This window comes from Parasteatoda tepidariorum, chromosome 8, assembly GCF_982258835.1.
Source record: "Parasteatoda tepidariorum strain Cologne lab strain chromosome 8, Ptep-v5.0, whole genome shotgun sequence".
In the NCBI taxonomy this organism is placed as follows: domain Eukaryota; kingdom Metazoa; phylum Arthropoda; class Arachnida; order Araneae; family Theridiidae; genus Parasteatoda; species Parasteatoda tepidariorum.
The window spans coordinates 11,959,709-11,982,791 of record NC_141762.1 but is presented as its reverse complement, the minus strand read 5'-3'; the positions used below and the strand labels follow the sequence as shown (position 1 = coordinate 11,982,791).

The 23,083-nt window shown below is 32.9% G+C and overlaps 1 protein-coding gene across 1 annotated transcript in view; it reads left to right on the top strand.

The window, feature by feature from the left end:
• Positions 1-23,083, top strand: part of LOC107437224 (uncharacterized) — a 78,685-nt gene that overhangs the window by 43,850 nt on the left and 11,752 nt on the right. Inside the window, exons 23-32 of the mRNA XM_087149839.1 lie at positions 3,393-3,465; positions 5,141-5,245; positions 10,787-10,945; positions 13,209-13,343; positions 14,248-14,332; positions 15,761-15,849; positions 17,056-17,118; positions 18,473-18,565; positions 20,939-20,998; positions 22,788-22,885. Of these exons, the coding sequence (XP_087005965.1) occupies positions 3,393-3,465; positions 5,141-5,245; positions 10,787-10,945; positions 13,209-13,343; positions 14,248-14,332; positions 15,761-15,849; positions 17,056-17,118; positions 18,473-18,565; positions 20,939-20,998; positions 22,788-22,885 (960 nt within the window). The remainder of the gene's footprint in view (positions 1-3,392; positions 3,466-5,140; positions 5,246-10,786; positions 10,946-13,208; positions 13,344-14,247; positions 14,333-15,760; positions 15,850-17,055; positions 17,119-18,472; positions 18,566-20,938; positions 20,999-22,787; positions 22,886-23,083) is intronic.

The window sequence follows — 23,083 nt, the reverse complement described above, 5'->3', positions numbered from 1 at the left end:
TGTGAGGAGTTTCACATTTCTAGTGGCTCGTAATATTTTTATAACACGTGTTACTAGAATGAAAACATGGTACCGAAAAGGGTTAAACTGTTAAGCTGCCTAAATTGAAGTTACGAAAAATTGTTCTTCGTTTTGGTTAAGCACCATTGAGTTAGTCAACCTCACTGTTTCGAAGGAAATTGTTTGAAATCGAGGAGGGAATTTTTCGAATAATAAAAAAATAAATTCAACCCTGAAAATAATTTGTCCAACATTAACTAAAAAGACTCGCAATTTTAGAGAATTGAATATTTTGAAAATATTACTTGCCATTATTTTATAATAAGTCTTTCAATAAGAAATGAATTTTTTTCACTTTTGAATATCCTTCTTCGTTTTGATGTCATAGAAAGTATTGAAAAAGTAAACCAATTTATATAGCAACTAGCTGACCCGGCAAACGATGTTTTGCCATATGAATTATTTCTAGAGTATGAAAATATATCTTATTTATTGTAAATGTGTGCGTATGTGGTATATGAGTGGAAGAGGCATGGAGCGCTGTGAACGATGACGGAATGTGAAAGTAACAACACACCAAATAATAATTTTTTTAAATTTATTGCAATTTTTTTTATAAATTATATATACAAAGAATTCTGAAAATATTAGTCAACAATATTAATCTCTTAGTGCAATGGAGTGTACAATATTTTTTGTCATTCCATCTTTAGCTAACACAAATAAACTGGATGGTTTGCCCACTCGAGAGCATGCCACGTATCTGTGTGAAAAACATGGTGTGCTCAAATCTAAGACGCAAACAGACATTGTTTGGCCTCATCATTCCGAATGCCAATCTAATGTGGAACTGAATGCGTTTAAATTGAATTGGCACATCTGTGGGGGCATAATAGGGATTGGCACATAATAGGGATTCGTGGAAGTAATATACTTTCATCCCGGAATTTGTCATTTAAAATAATGACTTCGATGACGTTGTTCATTAATTTTTTAACGACTAATCGCGTGCCGTTGCACAGCCAAGATGGGTTCAAATTACGAAGCAAAATAACCGGAGATCCAACTTTGAGTACTAAATTATGCGGTGATATGCCAGGTAAATCCAATGAGTTTAAAAACTCTGTTGGAAAATTTGCAGCTTCAAAGGGATCGCAAACTGCATCAACGGATTTGCATGTCCCCAAGTTACCTGGCAATAACTGTTGCATCTACAGATTCAATTCGTTGACGTCCACATTTTTTGCTGCTGAAATCGCCCTTTCTGCCAGCCACTCATGATGAAGGCATTGCGTGTGTACATCGGGAAATATTAGGCTAATGAGAGCATCTTGTGAGTCAATGATTGTGCAGAAATCATCCTGTAATTTAAGCATCCAGTCTCATCATTAGTAACTTTTCCATCACCGATATCTAACAATTGTTTTGAGAATGTTTCAGCAGATGGATCTTGAAGCATTTGGACGCGCATATTTACTTTTAGTAGAACTTTTTCAACATTACGCCAAAGTGGAGATGATTTCGAGAATGCATTGATCTCCTCAGCGTACATTAAACGCGGAATGACCGGAAGTGTTTGTCTGAAATCACCTGAAAGGAGTAACAGAGTGCCGCCAAATAATTTGTCATTATTTCTTTATATCTTTGAAAGTCCTGTTCAGCGCCTCAAGCGATTTTTGTGTGCCATAGTGCAATCATCCCAGATGATAATTTTACAGTGTTTTAACACTGTGGCCATAGAAGAAATATTTTTTTATGTTGCACACTGCATCTGGGTTGTTTTGAATATTTAGTGGCAGCTTAAATACTGAATGAGCTGTTCTGCCTTCATCCAATAAAATTGCCGCAATGCCAGATGATGCAACGGCCAACGCGATACCATTATTTCATCGTATTTCACCGAGAATTAGCGAAGTAATTAATGTTTTGCCAGTTCCACCTGGTGCATTAGGAAAAAAATCCACATTGTCCTGCTGAAACTGCGAGCATAATACGGTCATAAATGTTCCTTTCTTTCTCATTCATTAGTGGAACATCGTGAGTAACAATGACTGCCATTTCTATCGTATTGTATTGAAGTTCACGATTCATGTCAGTGCTTAATAAATCAGATGCACTTCGATTTAGCGAAAGCATATCGAAATGACTGAGTGGCAATTTGGCAATAATAATGCAAAGATCCTCAATAACAATCAGTGCTTCATTGTACATAGCATCGCTGAATACTATCATTAGATCGTTGCAACGTGTGCGATATTGATACCGTATATTATCAGTCATCGAATCTTTGTGATATTTTCATAACTTTTCTATACGGGCCGGGAAACATGTGGCTAATACTATAGCAAATAGTAGACGATTTTGCTTTGCAGTACAGTTCAATGCTGCTTCAGCAAGCATACATTCCTACTGGTTGTCGTCTTCCAGCAAACCGAGTTTAAAGCATGCATCTTTATATGTTGGAAGCTGATTTCCGAAGACTTTACGTATATCTTGAAATGACAATGAGCCGGTGCAATTAACCAACAACAGTCGAAAATAAAAACACTTAGTCTGCCTTGGATTGACTGTAAATATTCTCCCCAAGGCGTTTGATTTGAATAAACCGGGACATGCATCAACCGGTGTGCCTTGCTTGTGGGGTGTCCATTTTTTTGAACCCATGTGAAATAGGATGGTACTTCTGAGTAGAGTAATGTCCGTGCAAAGACGCCAAAAGCATCTGTACGATTACCCAATTCAAAAAATTTGGCGAGTGTTTTTGGTGGATTTATAGCTCGGTCAATCGCTGTCTCGTTCCTGAAATATATGCTCTGACCGTTTTCAAGATGGACGGCTAAATGAATAACGGTTGGATCACGTTCATTAATTGGGAAACCAAAGATACGCCAAACAGCTTCGTTGGAGCTGATGTACCGGCCTATTTGGTACAGCGTCATTTCGTCGTTGTCACTGGAAGAACAGTCACATTGGTATTTTCAACTCGAAATACTGCCTTTATTCACATACTTGCAAGTATATTTGATGCTCTTCTTTTAAGGGCATGCATAAATATTAGAGTTTAATATGACTTGTTGCAACGTGCGTGAATATTATTTTTGATTTATTATGTTTCTATGTCTAGTTTGAATCCGAATACGATTAAATAAGGATATATTTAAAATATACGTTAAATATCAGTCCAAAAAATGAAAAAAAATTTGATACAAACCATTCTCGAATCCTTCTGAAGGTACACAGAAAATTTCATTTAAATCGGTCCTTCCGTTTAGGAGGAGTTCAGTGACAAACACACGAACAGACGAAATATATATATAAAGATTTTAAAGCTTTTAATAAAGAAAATTGTTTTTTTTTAAGAAAATGATTTATGCACTTAATTTGTTTTTCAGGGAAGTTATGCCAGGTGCTATGTCTCCTTTAGGTGCCGAATTTATTAGCAAATTTTTTATGGCAGGGCTTTCCGTAAGTATATTTTATTTGTTTATTTATCTTTTAAATATTTTAAAAACAGATTTTGCAGATAGCTCGCTACTTCAGCGCTTGAGAGATCTCAAAAAAGTATACCAAACAGAGAGACATGTTTTTTTTTTATTTTCAAAAGAACGTGAAATGACAAGTTCATCTGTAACAATAATTAACAATAAATAAGTATATAAAATCATATTGTTATTAATAATGTTTATTAATAAATGATTTGTAATAAAGTCATAATTCTGTAGAATGGTTTTTCATTGAAAGCGTTCGCAGATAAATTACACTGCGGAACAATTTTTAATTTTTGTTGCAAAAGATTTGTTTAACAAATCTGCATAACTGACAGCTTTTGATCCGTTCCATTACGTTTTTTCCCAGTGGTAGTGGAATAGACTTGAAATTTCAATTGTAAGCAAAAAAATTCGCTATATTTTAAAAGGCTTTAGCTGACTGAAGAGGATAAAGTGGATAATAACTCATATTAATATATATGCTTAATTTTTTTTAAGAACAGTGGTGATCAAAATCATTTAAAAAGTAAGTTTATTAAAGAAAAAAACAGTATATGTTTACTATCACTTTAAATATAAAAATAACATTTTACGCTAAATGCGTAAAAGTTGGAAGGTATGAATCTGAGATGCTTTCGCATCGTTGATTTCAAATTTGCTATCGGTTTCTCTATTTCCGAGATATAGTTAAAGATTTTTTTTTAAATGACATTTTTAGTCGATTTTCTGTCGAAATATACAAGTTTAAAAACGTTATATATAGTAGGGTGCAGCATAAATATTACGACAATTTTCCAGGAGAGTTAGGGCAAATCATTAGTAATAAAATTGCGTACAAACCCGTTCCTGGAAATGTGGCCATATACCACTAGTGACGCTTCCCTATTATGTTTTTATCGTGTGTTTCTGAACAGGTCATAATAGGGAAGAGTCCCTAGTCACCTACAATGACACAAGTTTCTGCGCAATTTTTATCCCGATAATTTTAATGACTCCCCTAGAAGTTTGTCGCAATATTTACGCAAACCCTTGTTATATATAATGTTTCAAAACTTCTACATTTCAACAAAAAATTGATTTAATATGTCATTTAAAAAAACTGTAGCCTTAGGAGCAAAAATAATTTTGGACTTGAGATCCCCACACCCTAATAAGGCAGAATAAAGTATTTGTATAAATGCAACAAAAAATTTGTTTGCTAGTGTAATTTATGTTGAGCTTTATAAAAAAATATTAATAAGTAAAAGATTGTATTCCAACTTGTTGAAAAATTCACAAAGCAATAGCTTCCCATCTTATTTCACGTGGATTCACTCTTGCTCTTAAAAAATCTGATGTCGAAAACCAAATTAAAATCTTTTTTTTTATCCATTTCACAAATAGCACAAATTGTAGCGGATTCTTAAAAAAAATGCTGACTATAAAAAACTGAAATTTTGAAAATAGTTTTATCAATCCGTCGTAGGCCAGGCGGTAGTGGAGTTTGACTCTTTACAATTTCGTGAACAATGGCATGACTGCCATCCGTTTGAAGATTTGTGGTGCTGTGTTTAAACTTAATAGTGATAAAATTCGTAGAAATAGTGACATTAACTATTCTTTCACAGTGTTATTCAGAGATAAAAATTCTTTATTAACTATTTGTATTTTAGAAACAAGCTTATGAGAAGGGACAAGTGGACCCGTTTGCTAAAAGTACATATTACCCGTCATTAATAAAAACATTTTACTACCAGGCGGTGATGGGTGTTCCAGAGGTAATAATACTTTTATCTTTTTTTTGTTTTGAAATAACTATAACAGTTAAGTCACAGAATAAAACAATTCTTCCGTGCAACTGAAAAAACAGCGTGTTTCATGACTGATTCCGAGAAAAAAGTGGCTTGACAACTAGTTTCTTGATAGTGCTATAAACACTAAATTAGAATTTCAGATAACTTTTAAAATAAAATTTATTTTTCAAAATTGTTTTTGCAATATGTAGCTTACTATACGAAGATACAAAATATATACATATTCACAATTTTGAATTTTTTGTAACTTACGTTGCTTTTTCTTTGGCATGGCAGTTTTCTTCTTCTATTGCTAATGCTATGAACGCTAAAATAGAATTTCAAAAAACTGTTGCATTATGTAACTTTCCATTTAAGGATGCCAAATGTATAAAAGTCTCATTTTTGAATATCTTGTCGCTTACGTTGACTTTTCAATTGCACGGAAGAATTCGTAAAGTTATTGTTATTATTATAGTAATTGTAGTAGCAGATTTTCGAGTATTACGGTTTGTTCTTTTTTGAGAAATTAGTTTTATATTTTTGGTGATAATTCCGAGAACACTTACATTTTTATAAAACGGTAGGGTATTTTTTTGCACTGATTATAATTTTTAAATTATAACAGCTTTTAAATTATTATTAGTTCCTAAATCATTGCTTGTTTTAAAATTATTTTCTTAAATAGTCAGTATTTCAATAAAATAAATTCCATCTTGCTGGATTTCATTTTCGATAAAAACTTTTAAGATAATCATCCTTAATTTTACATAACTACGGTTTTATTAGTTCGCATCTGTTAGAGAAAAATCTTTAAATAAATATTTTAAATTTTTTTCAAACTAGTTAAAATCCTAAAATATCAACTGAGTTCGTGCTTGGTAACTATGCAAGTGTCAATCATTTTTAGCTTCTGAAAACTGAATTTATAACTCTATCATTGTCAAAAAGAGTTCATGATCAATCCAAATTTTGACCAGTTAGAATGTTTAGAATTGAAGTTTCAATCGTTTTTTGAAAGCTGCGAATAGAATACATTGCCATACTATTGCCCGTAAGAGTTCATGGTCAATTCAAATTTGGACAAGTTAGAGTGTTCAAAACTGAAATGAAACTAGGTGCGGGAGTACAATAGATGTTTCAACCGTTTTTTGAAAGCTGAAAGTGGAACATATTCGGCTTCTTTTTAATCGTCAAATGGCAAATCTAAATTTTGGCCAATTTGTGAGACTTTGACAACAGTATGTCTGAAGAACCAACTCAAACCCACAGGCCAGACTAGAAAAGTCAACCGCAGCTGAAGCTTTGTGACTGATGTCAACATAAGTTACAATTGTTACAAATAGGAAAAGCAATGTTTATTGTTGTTTTACAGTCAGTTGATATTTTGACCTTGTTTTAATATGAACTATAATAATAATAATAATAAAATGAAAACTTTGAAGGTTTTTCAAGTTAGTAAACTCTTTTTTTTTATCAGATCTAAAATAGAAAATGTAGGGCGCATCACTTTTGTAATAAAAGAACCGAAGCACGAATGTAATATACTTTCGACGTTTTAAGGAAGTGATGCTCTTCACTGTTTTCCGTTGTAAACTTGAGAAAAAAAAAACAGAAATTTTTAAAATTTGCTTAATCTATTTCAATAACGGGGAGTTTTAAATTTTCTGTTTTTTATTTAAATCGTGTTACATCATTTCCTTCTTTAGCCTTTTTCTGTCATTTGGTTATGCCAGAGAGTTGCCGAAATAATATTTAAAGATTTTGAATTGATATTTAAGCGGGGAAAAAATATAAGCTATCGAAATCTGACAAATCGCTATTAAAGATTATTTGAAATTTGAAGGTTATCTAATAATTATTTTTTCTTAACTGCTGTTTGTTCCATTAGCTATTATCTTTTAATGTTTCGTATAATCGTCTTTTTAGATTGTGAATTGTCAGATTTCTGTAGATTTTTACTTTTCCTTTCTTAAATCTTAAATAAATATATATATATATTCAAAATGTAGAGAAAACAAGAGAAAATTTGCAGAACAATGAAAAAAGGGAAAAAAAAAGAAAAATAATAATAAAAATAAAAGTAACAAAAAGCCGGGAAAAAAATATCCGAAAAAAAGGACAAAAAATTTCGAAACATCCAGAAAACAAAAGATATAATCTTTTCATAAGCTTACATGATTATATCCGCAAAAAAAGAGTGCCTTCTAATATTGTATCAATATAGCCAAAGCAAAATATATCAGTACTATAGTGTGTACATATATATATATATATATATATATATATATATATATACACCGAAGAGCCATTACATTATGACCACCCTGCTAATAACATGTAGGACCACCTTTAGCCCTCAAAACTGCTAGCACCAGCAGTGGCATTGATTCCACAAGGTGTTGATAGGTAGTCTGAGGTATCTGGTGCCAAGCGCTCACCAACTGGTTCTACAATTCCCACACATTGCGAGGGGGTAGCGTGGCAGCACGAATTTGGTTTTCCAAGTTGGACCACAAATGTTCTATTGGATTAAGGTCATGTGAATTTGGGGGCCAAGACATGACTTGAAAGTCACTGGAATGTTCCTCGAACCAATCCATGACGATTCGACCCTTATGACATGGCTCATTATCCTGTTGGTAAACACCATCCCCCGCAGGAAAAACTGTTGCCATGAATGGGTGAACCTGGTCTGGAACTATGTTCAAGTAGCTTACAGACGTCAGGCATTGTTCTTGGGCGAGCCCATTGTTATAGATCAGTCTTTGTTAAAGTGGGCGATAACGCCCCCTTGGGGGCGTTTGAAACCTAGAGGGGGGCGTTAAGGGGCCCAGAAAAAATGAGGGGGCGTTGATGTGGGTTAGGGGGGCGATGTATAATTTGTAATTTCATTTACTTCATATGGTATTTTAAATTTCACTAAAATTAAAACCCACCTACTACACAATAACGAATAATTAGTTTATATTTCTACCCTGTATGATGTTATAAGAACTTAAAATACTTAACATAGATTTCGTAGGATAGTCCGCACACCATACACAATCAAGTTGTAACAAGTTTCTGCGGATAGATAAAGGAACATGATCGATGATAGTTAAAAAATCAGAGCAATTTTACCTTAATTACATTGCATCAGAGCGAAGCGATGAAGCCTTCAAGACTTCAAGATCATTTGAATAAAATGCATCCGGATAAGAAGGACAAAAATGTAGCCTATTTTCAAGATCTGCAAAAGAAGCATAATGCTTAGCCAAGTGTATCAAAACTTTTTTCGATGGCTGCTAAGCAAGACGATGACGAACTTCGAGCTTCATACAATATCTCTCTGATAATTGCTCAAACAGGTAAACCACACACCATCGGAGAAACGTTAATTTTGCCGGCGATAAAAGAAGTTATATCTACTGTGCTCCATAAACCAGCGGCAGATATAATTCGAAAAATTCCTTTGAGCAATAGTTCTGTCCAAAGACGAATTGATGAAATGGCTGAAAACATTGAAAAGTCATTGTGCAATCATCTGAAGACTAGTAAATTTTCAATTCAGTTGGATGAGTCCACTTTACCAACTAATGAAGCATTGTTGTTGTCTTACGTGAGATTTATTAAAGATGAAAAAATATGTCAAGAACTTTTATTTGCTAGAAATTTAGAGACAGACACGAAAGGAGAAACCGTATTTAAAACACTGGAAAAGTTTTGTGATGAAAAAGGAATTCCGTTGAAGAATATTATATCAGCTGCTACAGATGGTGCTCCAGCTATGACGGGGTGTCAAAAAGGATTCATATCGTACTCAAAAAAGAAAATTCCTGATGTGCTTGCTGTACATTGCGTTATACATCGACAGCATTTAGTTGCTAGAAATTTAAGTGAACGACTATTTCAATCATTGCAACATGTCATCAGAGCAGTCAATAAAATCCGAAACAACTCTTTAAATGACAGATTATTTAATCAGTTTTGTGTTTATATTGATGAAGATTTCAACAGATTGATCTTACACACAGAAGTGCGTTGGCTATCAAAAGGAAATTGTCTGACTCGTTTTTACAATCTGTTTGACTCTGTCATAGAGTTATTGGAAAACGAAGACACAGAATTGCGCGAAAACCTCATCACATCAAAGAATGATATCGCATACCTAACAGACCTTTATACATTGCTTAATGATGTGAATCTCCAACTTCAAGGCGATGACTTGAACTTTATAAAAGCAAAAAATGTCGTCGCTGCTTTCGTAGCCAAGCTGCTCTTACACGAAAAGAATATCGGCAGACGTGAGTTCCATAATTTTCCCAATTTATCAGTATCCTGCAACAACGACGACTTGCTCGTCTACTGCCAACATTTGGAAGATCTTCACAGTGATTTCATTGAAAGATTCCAGGAAATTTTGAAATTGGAAATACCAGACTGGGTGTTAGATCCTTTTTCAAATGTCAACATAGCAATATCACCCCAGTTGGAAGAACTCATGGAACTGACAACGAACGAGGAAATAAAAATCAAATACAAAAATGGCTACCAACAATTTTGTCTACAAAAGTCAATTCCCCAGTTGTACCCTGGATTGTGGTATATCGTTGAACGATTTTTGATAGCATTCCCATCGTCATATTTGTGTAAAAGTGGATTTAGTGCTGCGACAACGCTACTTACTAAAAAGAGAAATAATTTGCAAGTTACCAAACGCGGCGACTTACGATTGTTTTTGAGTAAAATCGAACCTGATATCAACAAACTTATTAAATATCATCAAATTCATCCATCTCATTAGATTAGTATAAAAACGAAAACTGATTACATATTTGCATTGTTTCTTTTAATTTGATTAAAATATAGTATTAATATTATAAAGTTGGGTTTTATTTGCTCTCACTGGTAAAAATTTCTAGTTTAGAATGTAAGTTTAAACATCAGAACCGACTACTAAACTAAATTAATTAAAGTAATAAAATTGTGGTTTTTAAGTTTTAGGGGTGTATAAAAAATGGGGGGCGCTGAAAAATAATTGATTTTCAAAGGGGGCGGTAAAAGAAATAAGTTTGATAATCACTGTTATAGATGGAGGGTGGTCATAATGTAATGGCTCTTCCGTGTATATATATATATATATATATATATATATATATATATATATATATATATATATATATATATATATATATATATATATATATATATATATATATATATATATATATATATATATATATATATATATATATATATATATATATATATATATCGAATCCCAGCTAAGGCTGGGATTCGAACCCGGCTCTCCTCATTGGGAGGCGAACGCTCTATTCCCTGAGCCACCAAGCCTCATAAATAGTGAATTTGTGAGTTCCAATGTGTATATTTTATTTATATTTATTTTTTGTAAGGATTTTAAAATTATATATTAAGGGACGTTTTTGTGGAACGCTCTCTAGACTTCAAAGGTTAAACTTTTAAACAAAAAATATTTAAATGCATTTCCAGTGGTATGTTCATATATTTTATCTATTTCAGTGGATTTGTCGTCATGGTCATGATACAATATTTTCAAAAGGATTGAGCATCAGCATATTTGGACGTCTTCTGGAAGAACCAGAACTTAACGAAGTTGCAAAAGAGAGAGTGCCTGATTTACCCAAGGCCACTTTTCTGAGTGACCTAAAATTTATAAAGGTAGCATTAAATTTATTAAAATTGTCGAAGATTTCTTTTATAAAGATGCAAAGATTGAAATCATATACAGGAAAGAAGACTTTCTACGCTTTTTGTAAAAATTTATTCTAGTGGTTGCTTAGTTAATGTTTTAATGTTTTATTTTTCATTCATTAAAATTTATTCCCCCACCACTACATATAAATGATTTATAAGTTCATATGCAACGTCACTTTGTTCCACATAAATGCAGATTTCTATGACAAGGCCATAAAATGCAATGCAGTGAACTTCAACAAGTTATTCAATTTTGAAAACTACAAAAAAGATGTAAAATTAAGACCAATAGCTGCTCACTTTACATCCGACGCCTCATATCACATTTATCAAAATAAATAATTAATCACAGATCCATTAGCATTTCTAGGAATGTGAAACCCCGAACAAATGACCCAAATTCGGATATCACCACAGCGGGACACTCTAGAGTCCTAAGAATGTTAAGTCCTAGATAAATGTCCCAACTTCAGAAATTAAAACCACGGTGCATTCTAGATTGCTAGGAATGAGAAATTCAGAGTAAATATCCCGAATTCGGACATCACCACAACGGGGCACTCTTGAGCAAGGGTTCCCATCCCTTTTGTACCTAAGAGCAAATACCAAAATATCGGTCGAATGGCGGGCACCATTTATTTTTTCAAGATAAATTTATGGTTAATAGACATAGGTAATAATGCACACTACATACAATGAAAAAAAGCTAATTGAAAAAATTATTTTAACATTTGAATATAATTAGTAGTAATATTCTTGTGTAAAATAAACGATTACTAAATTACTTTCAAAACTTACGAAGTATAAAAATTATTTATAAAATACAGTCTTTCTTTGGCATTGCATTTCACTGGCCAGCGATTCATAATTGGGAGAATATGATGAAATTCCTGCTCGCAAGCAATCGTCAAGGTGTTCATCTGTAAGTCTGGATATATATTTTGATTTTATGATATTTATTGTCAAAAACAATGATTCGCACAAGTATGTGGAATCAACTAACTACTTTATTTAATGTGCTGCTCTTTTTGTGAATGGAATATATTCCTTCTACTATATTCCAGAATTTTTTCATCTGATATAATAGTTTTGAGGATGATGTCATTTTGAAGATCCGCAATTTCATTCTCTACTTCTTCTCTTATTTGAAGAAATTCTGAAATGTATTCAACCGTAATAGACAAACGTAACCGTATGTGTATTACGGTTACGTTTATTTGGTTGGTAAAAGGATTTACAAAAAAGGTGATCAAAGGCTCGATGATATTAAATTGTTGAAAGCGCTTTTCAAATTGTTCTTGAAGCAATTGGAGGTTGATGACAAATGTTGATAAGTCAATTTCACTGTCATCATTTTTTTCATGTTTGGAAAATGCACAAGAGACTTCATTTTCAAATGCAATATCCACAAAACTAGCTTAGCTCTGAACGAGTTTATAGCCCCTATCATTTTTTCTATATTTTTGTCCTTTCCTTGCAGCTCCAAGTTTAAATTATTAAGTTTTTCCATTATGCCCGTTACGAAAGACAAATCTGCTAGCCAAAGAGGATCTCTCAGTTCCAAAAATATTTAATTTTTAGTTGCAAGATAATTTTTTATTCCTTCAATTAAATGTAGAAATCTATCAAGTACTCTGCCTTTACTGAGCCAGAGTACTTCAGTATGTATTTGCATAGCATTTAAGGGGAAAATGGAGAACTGAAATATTTTATCTTTGGGCACAAGTAGCGAGTTCACCTAGACCGATCGACGGGCGCCATGGTGCCCGTGGGCATAGGGTTGGGGACCCCTGCTCTAGAGTCCCAAGAATGTTAAATCCTGGATAAATAACCCAACTTCAGAAATTGCCACCACGGGTCATTCTAGAGATCTAGGAATGTGAAACCCCGAGCAAACGACCCAAATTCGGATATCACCACAACAGGACACTCTAGAGTTCTAAGTATGTTAAGTCCTCGATAAATGTCCCTACTTCGGAAATTACAACCGCGGGGGATTATAGAGTTCTAGGAATGTAGAATCCCGAGAAAATGACCAAAATTTCGATATAACCACTACGGGACACTCTAGAACCCTGAGAAGACAAAGCTTTATTCTTGGACCACACCCTTACGACAACTCTGAATATAAGAGTTAGTATTTACAAAATCGCTATTGTTAGTTTTTTTTATAGAAATTTATCATTTTAGTTAGAACAAAAATGGATAGAATATTTCATTCTTTCAGGGTTTATTTTTTTATAACTGGAATGCTGAAAATGTCAGAGAGATTCTTGACAACTATGAGTTTCCTTACTTAAAATGCAACACTGCGGAAGAAGCGTTTGATGTTCTAATGAAAGCAGCTACTGATTTGGTACAGGTAAATAAATAATTAATACTTTTCTTGGTGCTAATAACTTTATACATTTAATATTTTTTATGTATAAAGTAACAGTCCGGCAACAGCCCGATGTGGGCGGGGGTTAAGGATCCATAATTTCGTGACCAATGGCATGATTATGGTAATGTGATCAGCACTGCGCACTGGTCCCCTTTACTTCCCACACAAGCTGGTACCCATCGATTTGAAGCTCGGTACGCTTCAATCCGCCACTGGAGATCGAATCCCAGTTCTTCACAATGATAGGTCTGTGCCTTAACCACCGAGCCACTCTTTTAAAAATATATAACCACTTCGCGACTCTTTATATATGTACCATATATAAATCTTCCCTATTTATTCTTCTTACAGAACAGCTTTAGTGAATACCTTTTTAAGTCACATCATTTGGAAGTTCAATGTAAAAAAAGAGTGTAATTACATTGATTTTTACTGAATTGTAAGTGTATGAATTTGTGAAAGAATGACAAGATTACAATTCGGTATTTTAATATTTTGATCGCACATTTACATCGTGGACGTTTTTTTTAAGTACTAGGGAGCCCCCTGCTAACTGCCGCTCACCAACCTCTATTATTGCTTGTCAATAATTTTGTTTCCTAGAATAAATTGGTTTTTTCTTTAAAAGTGGAAATTATTTACTTAAATTGTATCTACTAGAAAGATTTCTGTTTGATTAGGCTAGCGCCTAAGCAAACATGTGCATGCTCCGTATATCATATACATGTTCCGAACTATTACGTATACCTGGCAGAATTTCAATACTTTTTGTGTAGCTGAGAACATGGCACATGACTTTATTTTTCCGCTTATGCATGTAATGAATGTTTTTAAAATATTTATATTTTATAAAATTTTTAGAAACACTACTTTTGTATTTTAGAGCGGTGCTCATCATTTGAACTGTTCAGAGAATTCCTCTCACTGGAATGTAATTGTTTTTTCGATACTTTTCCAAGCTAGAGGCCGTAAGTACTCTTCATTTCTATAATTTTGACCACCTGATCCACCATTTCATTTCAAGTACCTCCAGTTTTAAAATCTTACAGTGGTATGAAAAAGTTATAGGGGGGGGGGGAGATAGCACTCCTTGATGTACACATACGCTATAATACATTCGAACGAATCATTTGAAGATTAACCCTTTGGGGACGGGTAATTCACAAAAGCATTCGTACAAAATCAGAATCAGGATGTAAATATATAAAAAACGGTAGCTTAAATGTAGGCGTTGCTAATTTGACAGGCTTACTTTGCTTTGACTTTAACTATTGTTAGTTTAATTATACATATACAATCAATGTTAGTTCAAAGTATTACTGAATAATTTTATTTTGAACTAAAGTAATGGTGAATTAAATAAATCAAACAATTATAACCCAGCCCACAAATAAACTGCTAAAGAACTACTTTGTTTACCGGTTTTATCTTTTTACCCTGGTTGATACGGTTTTGTACTGGCACGTATTTGTGACATTCGCCGTGAAAGGGTTAAGGAAGTCATCGTATCCATGAGTGTGACAGACGATGTTTCGAGAGGACACTATTTAACACGTTGTTTTTATGGTGCCGCACTGCAATCAGAAACGCATTTTTTTCAAAAATTGTTTATGACTGTCACGTGAAATTAAGCGTCAATCGTATGTTTGAAAGTGGAAAATACCACATTTTGTATATCGGCTGTAAACGTCATTTGCTCATCACGGCATTTTTTTTCTTCTTCCCAAACAAAATAATAATTGATAAGTTATTTGGAATATGCAATCTTTTCCGATGTGTTTCTGAATAAATATCAAATAAATGCATTAGTACTCTTCGTAAAAGCGATGTTCATTTCTGTTTATCAATTGAAATTTAAAGAAACACGGTGTCCACCGGTCACGAAAATTTTCATGACCTTTTTTCCCAATTCGATGATTTTTAAGGATTTTTGAGCTTATTTTTTAGATACTGTCTTTCTGACGTATTTGATTTTATGTACAGGTTTAGTTTAAAAAAAGTAGTAATTAATATATCTTTTAAAAAAGATTTTTGTTTGAGACAATAGGCATTCTGAAGACGACTATTACCGTCTTTAGCCTATATATTGCCACAATTTATACGGCCATAGCCGTCATTAACGGCAGCGTGTTAATAGACACTACTAATGCATTCAAGTGAAGCAAATGAAGGGTATATTGTTTATTACATTGACGAAAGTGAAAAATGATATTTTGAGAAATTTAAAGTTTGCTATAGCGCAGACTATTCCGTCTGCTTCTCATTTTTATGAACCCTAACGTAAATTTGTACTACTATTTTTCTCACTAAATTTAGATAAGTTCAAAAGACAAAATTCCCAATTTTACAGACATGATCTACCTTTACTATAATAGTTAATTAATAAAATTTGTTAGGGTTCGATACTGATGTATACAGTGATTTTGGGAGCATCTTAGCCTCTTCATCTCAAATAGAAAGTGCGGATGTACCTGCATCAGTACAGGTGAGTACTTTTATTTTCCATAAGCAGACTTGAATGAAATGAAAAACTTTCTGTTAAAAAAAAAATCGTTACTATGACAATCGTACATTTTCGTAATTAATACAAAGCCAGAAGCTCTTTTTTGAAAGTTTTAATATTATTTAGGATTATTTCTGACATCGAAAATTGCTTCTTCGTTAAATTCAACTTTTCTTCCCAAAAACTTTCTTTTCGATTTAATTGTGAAAATATGATAAACCTAAGAATTTTGCTCGGTAACAATTCCTTTCTTAAAACCAATGCTCTTCGTTTACAATGAAACATTTATTTAATTTGTAGATAATTGACCTAGTTATACAGAATATTTACAGCGAAATGAGAATCAGGATAAGCTTTACCTGATTTCTTGAGCATTTAAAATCTTCATTGTTAACACATGGCAAGCGGGTCACGTAAAATATGTATTCAAATTTTCCGTTATCCATATAAAAGTTTAAAAAGTGGTAGCGCTGTTTTCCAAAAAAATTACCCATTCAAGATTATCATAAACATAAATTATTACGTGTAATCAGTGCTTTAATCGTTCTTCGTAATTTTTTTTAAAAATTGGAGTTGTAACTATAGTGAGAAGTTTGCTCCATCTTTTATGAAATCTTGCTCAATATTTTTTTAAAAATATTTTTAATCTAAAACAGCTGTAATGAATTTTTTGTTGTTGTTAAGTTGCCCGCATTTTATGCAATAAAATGTCAGGTCTTATATATTTGCTAAAATGATTTCGTGGTAGTCGAAATCATTATAATAATTGAAAATCAAATTTATTTATTCAAAAATGACATGGTAAAGCAAAAAAATTCTGGCCATTTCCAACTAAAACATCGATTAAATTTTACGAAAAAAAACTTTCCACTAAAATGTTAAAAGTTAGCAATTGCGGTCAGCTTAATTGTGGTTTAATAATATCGTTATCTAAATGATAACGATATTATTTAGGCAAAGATAATTACACTTAATACATAAATAGCACTTAACACATTCCATACGATCACGTAAGGAATGAATTTTCAACAACATTTACATATTGCAACTACATTTACGAAGCTGTATGTTAACTTCATATTTATTTATTTATTTTTTAAAATAAAAGTAGTTCTAAAGACACCCAATCTCCTCATGAGGGATTGTTGTAACAATGCCTGTAGGTAATATAATTTATTTATTTTTCAGAAAGTAGCTAATCAAATAGTGAAAGATCTGAGCCCTGAAAAATTCAAAGCAATGAGTTTAGAAGTGAGTACTTATAATATTATTTAAAAATAAATGAAAATTAATAATTTAAAAAAAAGAAAGAGATAAAAACCAATTTTAAGGCATGCTGTCTAAATAACAGAAGCAAGTTTAAGCTTCAGAAAAAACGCTATTCTTAAACTAATTTATTCCCTATTTGCTAATTTTCAACAATATTTTGAACATTGCTCTTCACGTAATGAAGCGACCCAGATTTGAGCAACGGCGAGGGCTTGCCAATTGTTTACGGCTGCCAACTTGCACCGACTCAAACCGATTGATTTTCGGTCGGCCTTTGGACTAACCATGGACTAATCATTGCGTAAAAACTAGTCCCCAACGAGGATGGGTGAGTTGAAATACTTGATCTAAAAGTTCCTTTGTCTTTGAGTAGAGTTCATGGTTTTATAGCGATGAAATCGAACATCAATTAATATAAGACAATGATCGGCGATATGCAACAAGGGTGTTAAAGAATTGCCTTCCTAGCCTGATCGATCCCTAGCCCAGACTTGCCATTGAGCAAGCATATCTGGGACCACTTAGGATAGGAAGTTGGACAACCTCCGAGTGGAGTCGATTTACTGGTGTTTTTACAGCAACTATGGAACAAGATGGCGCAGGCCATCGTAATTGCACTTATATGTCTCTGTGCCCGACTGTATCACGTCTTGCATAGAGGTGGCCCAAGAGGGTACTAAAACTTTCATTCATTTGTATTCCTTCTTACAGTAAATGATTATTTTGCTTTCATTTTTTAATCACTTGCTTACATCAACGTTGTACTTACGTATGAAAATTTCGTTTCAGTCTGACAACTCTTTCAAGGGGTGTTAATTTTTAATGGCAATAAGTGTATTTACTGAATATAAATATTCCTCTTGACCAAAAATTGTATAAATCGTCAATTTTTATAAAATATTTTAAATAATTACTAAAAAAAATTATTTTATTAAAATTTTTTTCACTGGGCATCGTGAAAAATGCTCGGATTAGGCTTTAAAAAACTGTCAAATCAAACATAAAAAATTCAATTAAATATATTAATATGAATCATCATTATTTATATCTAAAAAATTAAAAAAATATTTTAATTGTAGTAGATTTTTTTGCTTCCTATGCAATATCAATCAATATAACTCAAATAAATCATCTCTAACATTTTTTGTTAAAAATTCTTCAGAGCGATGTAGCAATTAGTTTCGTAAAAAATTAAACTTGTAGATCAATTGATAGTAATTTTGATTGGATAAAATTTAGTCCCAGAACCAACTTCGAATAAATAAAATTGGCCATACTTGCTAGCAAGATTTTTGTATTTAAATGTTTTTCTCACGAATTAACTGATTGCTTTTAGGAGGCAGAAAAATGGCTGAACACATCGAATACAACGTCAAGCAAAATGTATTGCGAATTCATTGAAAGACACGGTCATCGATGTCTTAAAGAAGTAAGTTTATATTCATTATTACGATTTGATGTAATATTTACACTACTGTTAAATACACAAGCAACAGACGCTTTTTAAGAGACGCCACTGTTCTTAAAGTCCCGTTTGTATTGTTCTTAAAGTAAATTTTTTATTGTTCTTAAAGTGTCGCTTGTTTTGTTCTTAAAGCAGTGTAGGCAGAGACTCTGGATAACAGAATTTTGATTAAGATGTCGAATAAAGTCTCCCTAATGCGCGTATTAAATGCATTTTGCCTACCCAAGTATTTTTAAATAGACTTCTCTAAAGTCAGTATTTTAAATTTTGTTACACATTTATAATATTTTTATTGTTGAATTAATGTTCATTAACTTAGATTAATTCTAATAGGAATTTTTTTAAAAAAAGTATAACTTAGTCCAAGAAAAGAAGTTTGTAAAATGTGACTTTAAAACGAAAGGACCTATCGATATCGGTTACCGACTTATTAGGTTTGAAGAAAAAGTGGCTACCAAGTTATTAGTTATTACTACTGGCCACTGGCTACTAACTGAAAGTTTAAATGTTCAGTTCTAGCTTTAAGTCTCGTTCGTATTGTTCTTAAAGTTGATTTATTATTGTTCTTAAAGTTTCGAAGCTATTCAATTCTACTTACAAAATAAAAACTTCTAAGCTTGTATTAGTTATGAGAGTTTAGGCATAACGTCCTAGGTATTAAACCTTTTGCTCCTCATTTCACAATTAGGCTGTTCTTGCTCTGACTACTTCACCTTTATATTGTTACGAACTTATTATGTCCGATCATCGAAACCAGTGCTCCACAACCTTTTCATCTCCCTGGGCCGGTAAACATTTGATAATTTTACTGTTTTTAAACTTGCCTTCAAATCAAAATACAGTTACATGCTCTGTATGGGTGTGGATATTAGATGACGGATCTCAGTTTTAGGTTTCGCTTAAATTTAATTTTATCTCAGTTCCCAGTTAATCTCTCGTTCATAGAAAATCACACAGCCCCGAAAGAAGTACACCACAGTAGGTAAAATGGAAATAATTTAATGCTCCTAGGACGGCCCGGTACTATTTGATCCACGAACTGGTACCGGTCCGTGGCCCGGGGATTGGGGACGATCTGACCTAAACTATTGAGAAAGCTCCTCGAAAGAAAATTTCCCTGCCTCTAAAAGCGCTACGAACGGGCATGGTCCGGTCTTTTGTAAATATAGGCGGTGCTCAAAAACGTGATTTTTTTTTTCTTTAGAAAATATCAATTTTACTACAATTAAAAACAAATTGCTACAATGTGGAGCAAGTTTATTTAATAATATTTAAACGAGGGAAAAAACTGATAACAGAATCTGATGAATTACTGTTGATGAAGGTGGGATTAAATTCTTCAAACTAACTCGATTGCCACTGGTAGGTGTTCCTAACCATTGCCGTACGTATCGTCTTAAATTTTTCTAGGAATTAAATTTTTCTAGCAGTTTCTAAAATTTGAATGACAATATTTCTCTCTAAAAATAGTTTTTTTTCTGTAATTGGCAATGTGTTCATTCTTTTTACTGAATTTAAGGTCAACACAGCTTTTGACCTTTGGAGAATGTTAGTTCTACTTTTATTCGCTAGGAAGTCAGCCTTCTCTTTTCCTTCCACTACACAGTGAGAGAGATCCCACTGTAAAACAATTGTCCCCGACAAAGAATTTAGAAGTGACCAATAGGTATAGATACGTTTCGAGTTATGCACTTTATTACTGAAAATAGTCTGTAGAGCAGCTTTAGAATCTGAAAGAATAACAATTTTATTAAATATTTGTCCTCTGGCAATCTCTACCTCTTCATCGAAGCTAGTGGTATTACTTCCTACAGCTCTTTGTAACGAAAAATGATCACAAAAAATACCAGCTCCAGCACCTACACCTTCATCATTGAAGGAGTCATCAGTGTTTCTATGAGTGCACTGGTCTTTAATCATAGTCTCGAGAGCAATACTGCTGTGCAATTTAATATACAGCATAAGTGCTTCGTGATTGATTCCGAGAAAAGTGGCTTGAAAACTTTTCTTCTTCCATTGCTAATGCTATGCTGCAAAAGTGCTAAAATAGAACTTCAAATAACTTATCGAACAAAATTAATTTTCGAAATTTTTTTTGCCATATATATGTAGCTTACCATACAAAGATACCAAATATATAAAAATCTCAACTTTTAATTTTTTGTCGCTAACGTAGAGTTTTCAATTGCGCGGCAGAATAGCAAGAAGTTCTAGGTGAATCATTTCCTTTTCTTATCAATTTTTAAAACAAGTTCGAGATGGATGTCGCAGTAATCGAGAGGACAATCTAAATAACTTTGTGTCGATCTATAATATTCAATTTTTAATTTTTTTCAGTTTGATGTTAATTCGACACCATGGGGTCAAGATCAACGGATTTTTATTAAACTCCTACAAGTATGTAAAATTATCTGTTTTTTTAATAAATATTTGTAAATTTGTCTTCTAAAATATTTGTTATCTTTTTCTTGCTTCAGATACAGGCAATGACCACTTGTATTATACATTTAATTGCTTTAATTTAATTTGTAATCATAATTTTTTTGCTCTAAAATTAGTTATTGCACTTAATATATATAAATAGGTAATTCAAATTTTTATACCAAAACTAGACTCTTTTCTTCTTTACTAATATAACTAGGGCTGCCAACTAACTCTAGTGCTTTCAACAGTATTGGTAAAATACTTTATATAGTGCTTTGCAGTCAAATCTGAGAACAAATTGCAAGTAGAATAAGTTGTTGCTTTTTTGGAACATTTTCTAGTAGTGGTGGCAAATTTATGTGAATGCTAGAGTGGAACTTATTCTTCTAGTAGGCTAATAGTAGGATCTAGTAGGCTAAGTAGTTCAGTACGGTAGAATTTTTATGCAGGTATACTTTTTTGGAAAAAAAATACTTAGGGTGATTACACAGATTTTAGGGTGTTTACATAGATATTGAAGTTTGGCACTCATATCCTCTGAAATTCACTCCATTAGAAAGAAAGGGGTCCAGCTAGTCTGGAATACTCCCCCAGTATATATCTGGTACTCTGGGGATAAGCCGGATCTTGCTTTGACCTTCAGAGGTAATTGAGGCGATCAGACCACGTTTACTAGATTCATCAGTGGTCACATAAAGTGCATGAGGTATGAACAGCAGCGAAAGGTCTATCACACCTGCAACAAATGTTTCTCCAGTGCAGCCATCCCGACCCACCTCCTTAGCTGTGTGGATTTTGAAAAGGAGGATTTTCTGCTCGACCTGGTCTTGTTTTCTGATTTCCTGAGGGTGAGTGGACTCATGGACCTGGTAACAAAAACACACAGATATTTAAAAATTGACGTTTTGTTTACGGAATTTCTTTATGGCTTTCTAAAACTTTCAAGGCTCGAGGGAACTCTGTTTAAGCATAAATACCAGATTTAACGCTATTTAATCATAAATCAATTACATTAGCTGTATGATTCCCTCAAGACAAATTGATGGTAGGACATAAAAGAGGTTCAAAATTTTAGTCATTATAAAAAAATGGCTAAATTATTTGCTTTTTTACTGTGCAGAAATCAATAAAAACATGGTTCGTAGACATCAGAAAACATGGTTCGTAGACCTCAGAAAACATGGTTCGTAGACATCGGAAAACATGGTTCGTAGACATCAGGTAAAACTTCAAAACTGGTGCCAATTTAAAAAAAAAAGAGATAAGATTAACTAAATAAAATCTAAGACCTTATTTTCGTTTCTTCATGCAGAGATTTCAACTTGCTCAGCTTTGTGAAAAAACATTTTCACGTGTTTATGAAATTTAAGTTATTTTTAGTTCACCAGGTTCAAACTCATTTCCCTTAGCTCACGAAGCAGCGTTGCGAGGAATGTCTTAACCAACCGAGGCAATGGAGTGCCTCTGTAGTAGCATCCGGTATATTTTAATGTGTAGATTTCAGGGTTTATTAAAATGTGTTGCTCAACATTACGAATAATTCACGATACCAAATGAATAATCCACACATTTATAAGAGTTCTTTTTTATAATACGGTAAGGTTTTTAATTATTGACAATGTGCAGTTAAATTTTCTGGATAATTCTTTCTATTTTAATTATTATTTTACTACCACTTTGTAAAAATAATCCCCAACAACCTTACAAGTTGGCTGCTCTGTATTCTTTTAAATGATTCCGATGTTTTTGATTTCATTTACAGACTTTAGCCGGCTGCGCAAAAGAAGACTCTGAAAACTCAGATGAAGACTATTCAAAATTATTTTCTGAACTACGGACGCCCTTAAATGTCCTAAACAGGTAATATATGTTACTATATACAAGTCAGTCGAACAAATAGTTCAAAGTTGCAAGAATTTTCATGAAAAAAAATACGACTTTTGTCACGTACTTAAGTATGTACTTTACCCTCAATATAAACATAAAACATACCCTCAATAATTTACATAAAATATTTGAACATAAAAGCGATACTTCACAATGTATTTTTATGGTGAA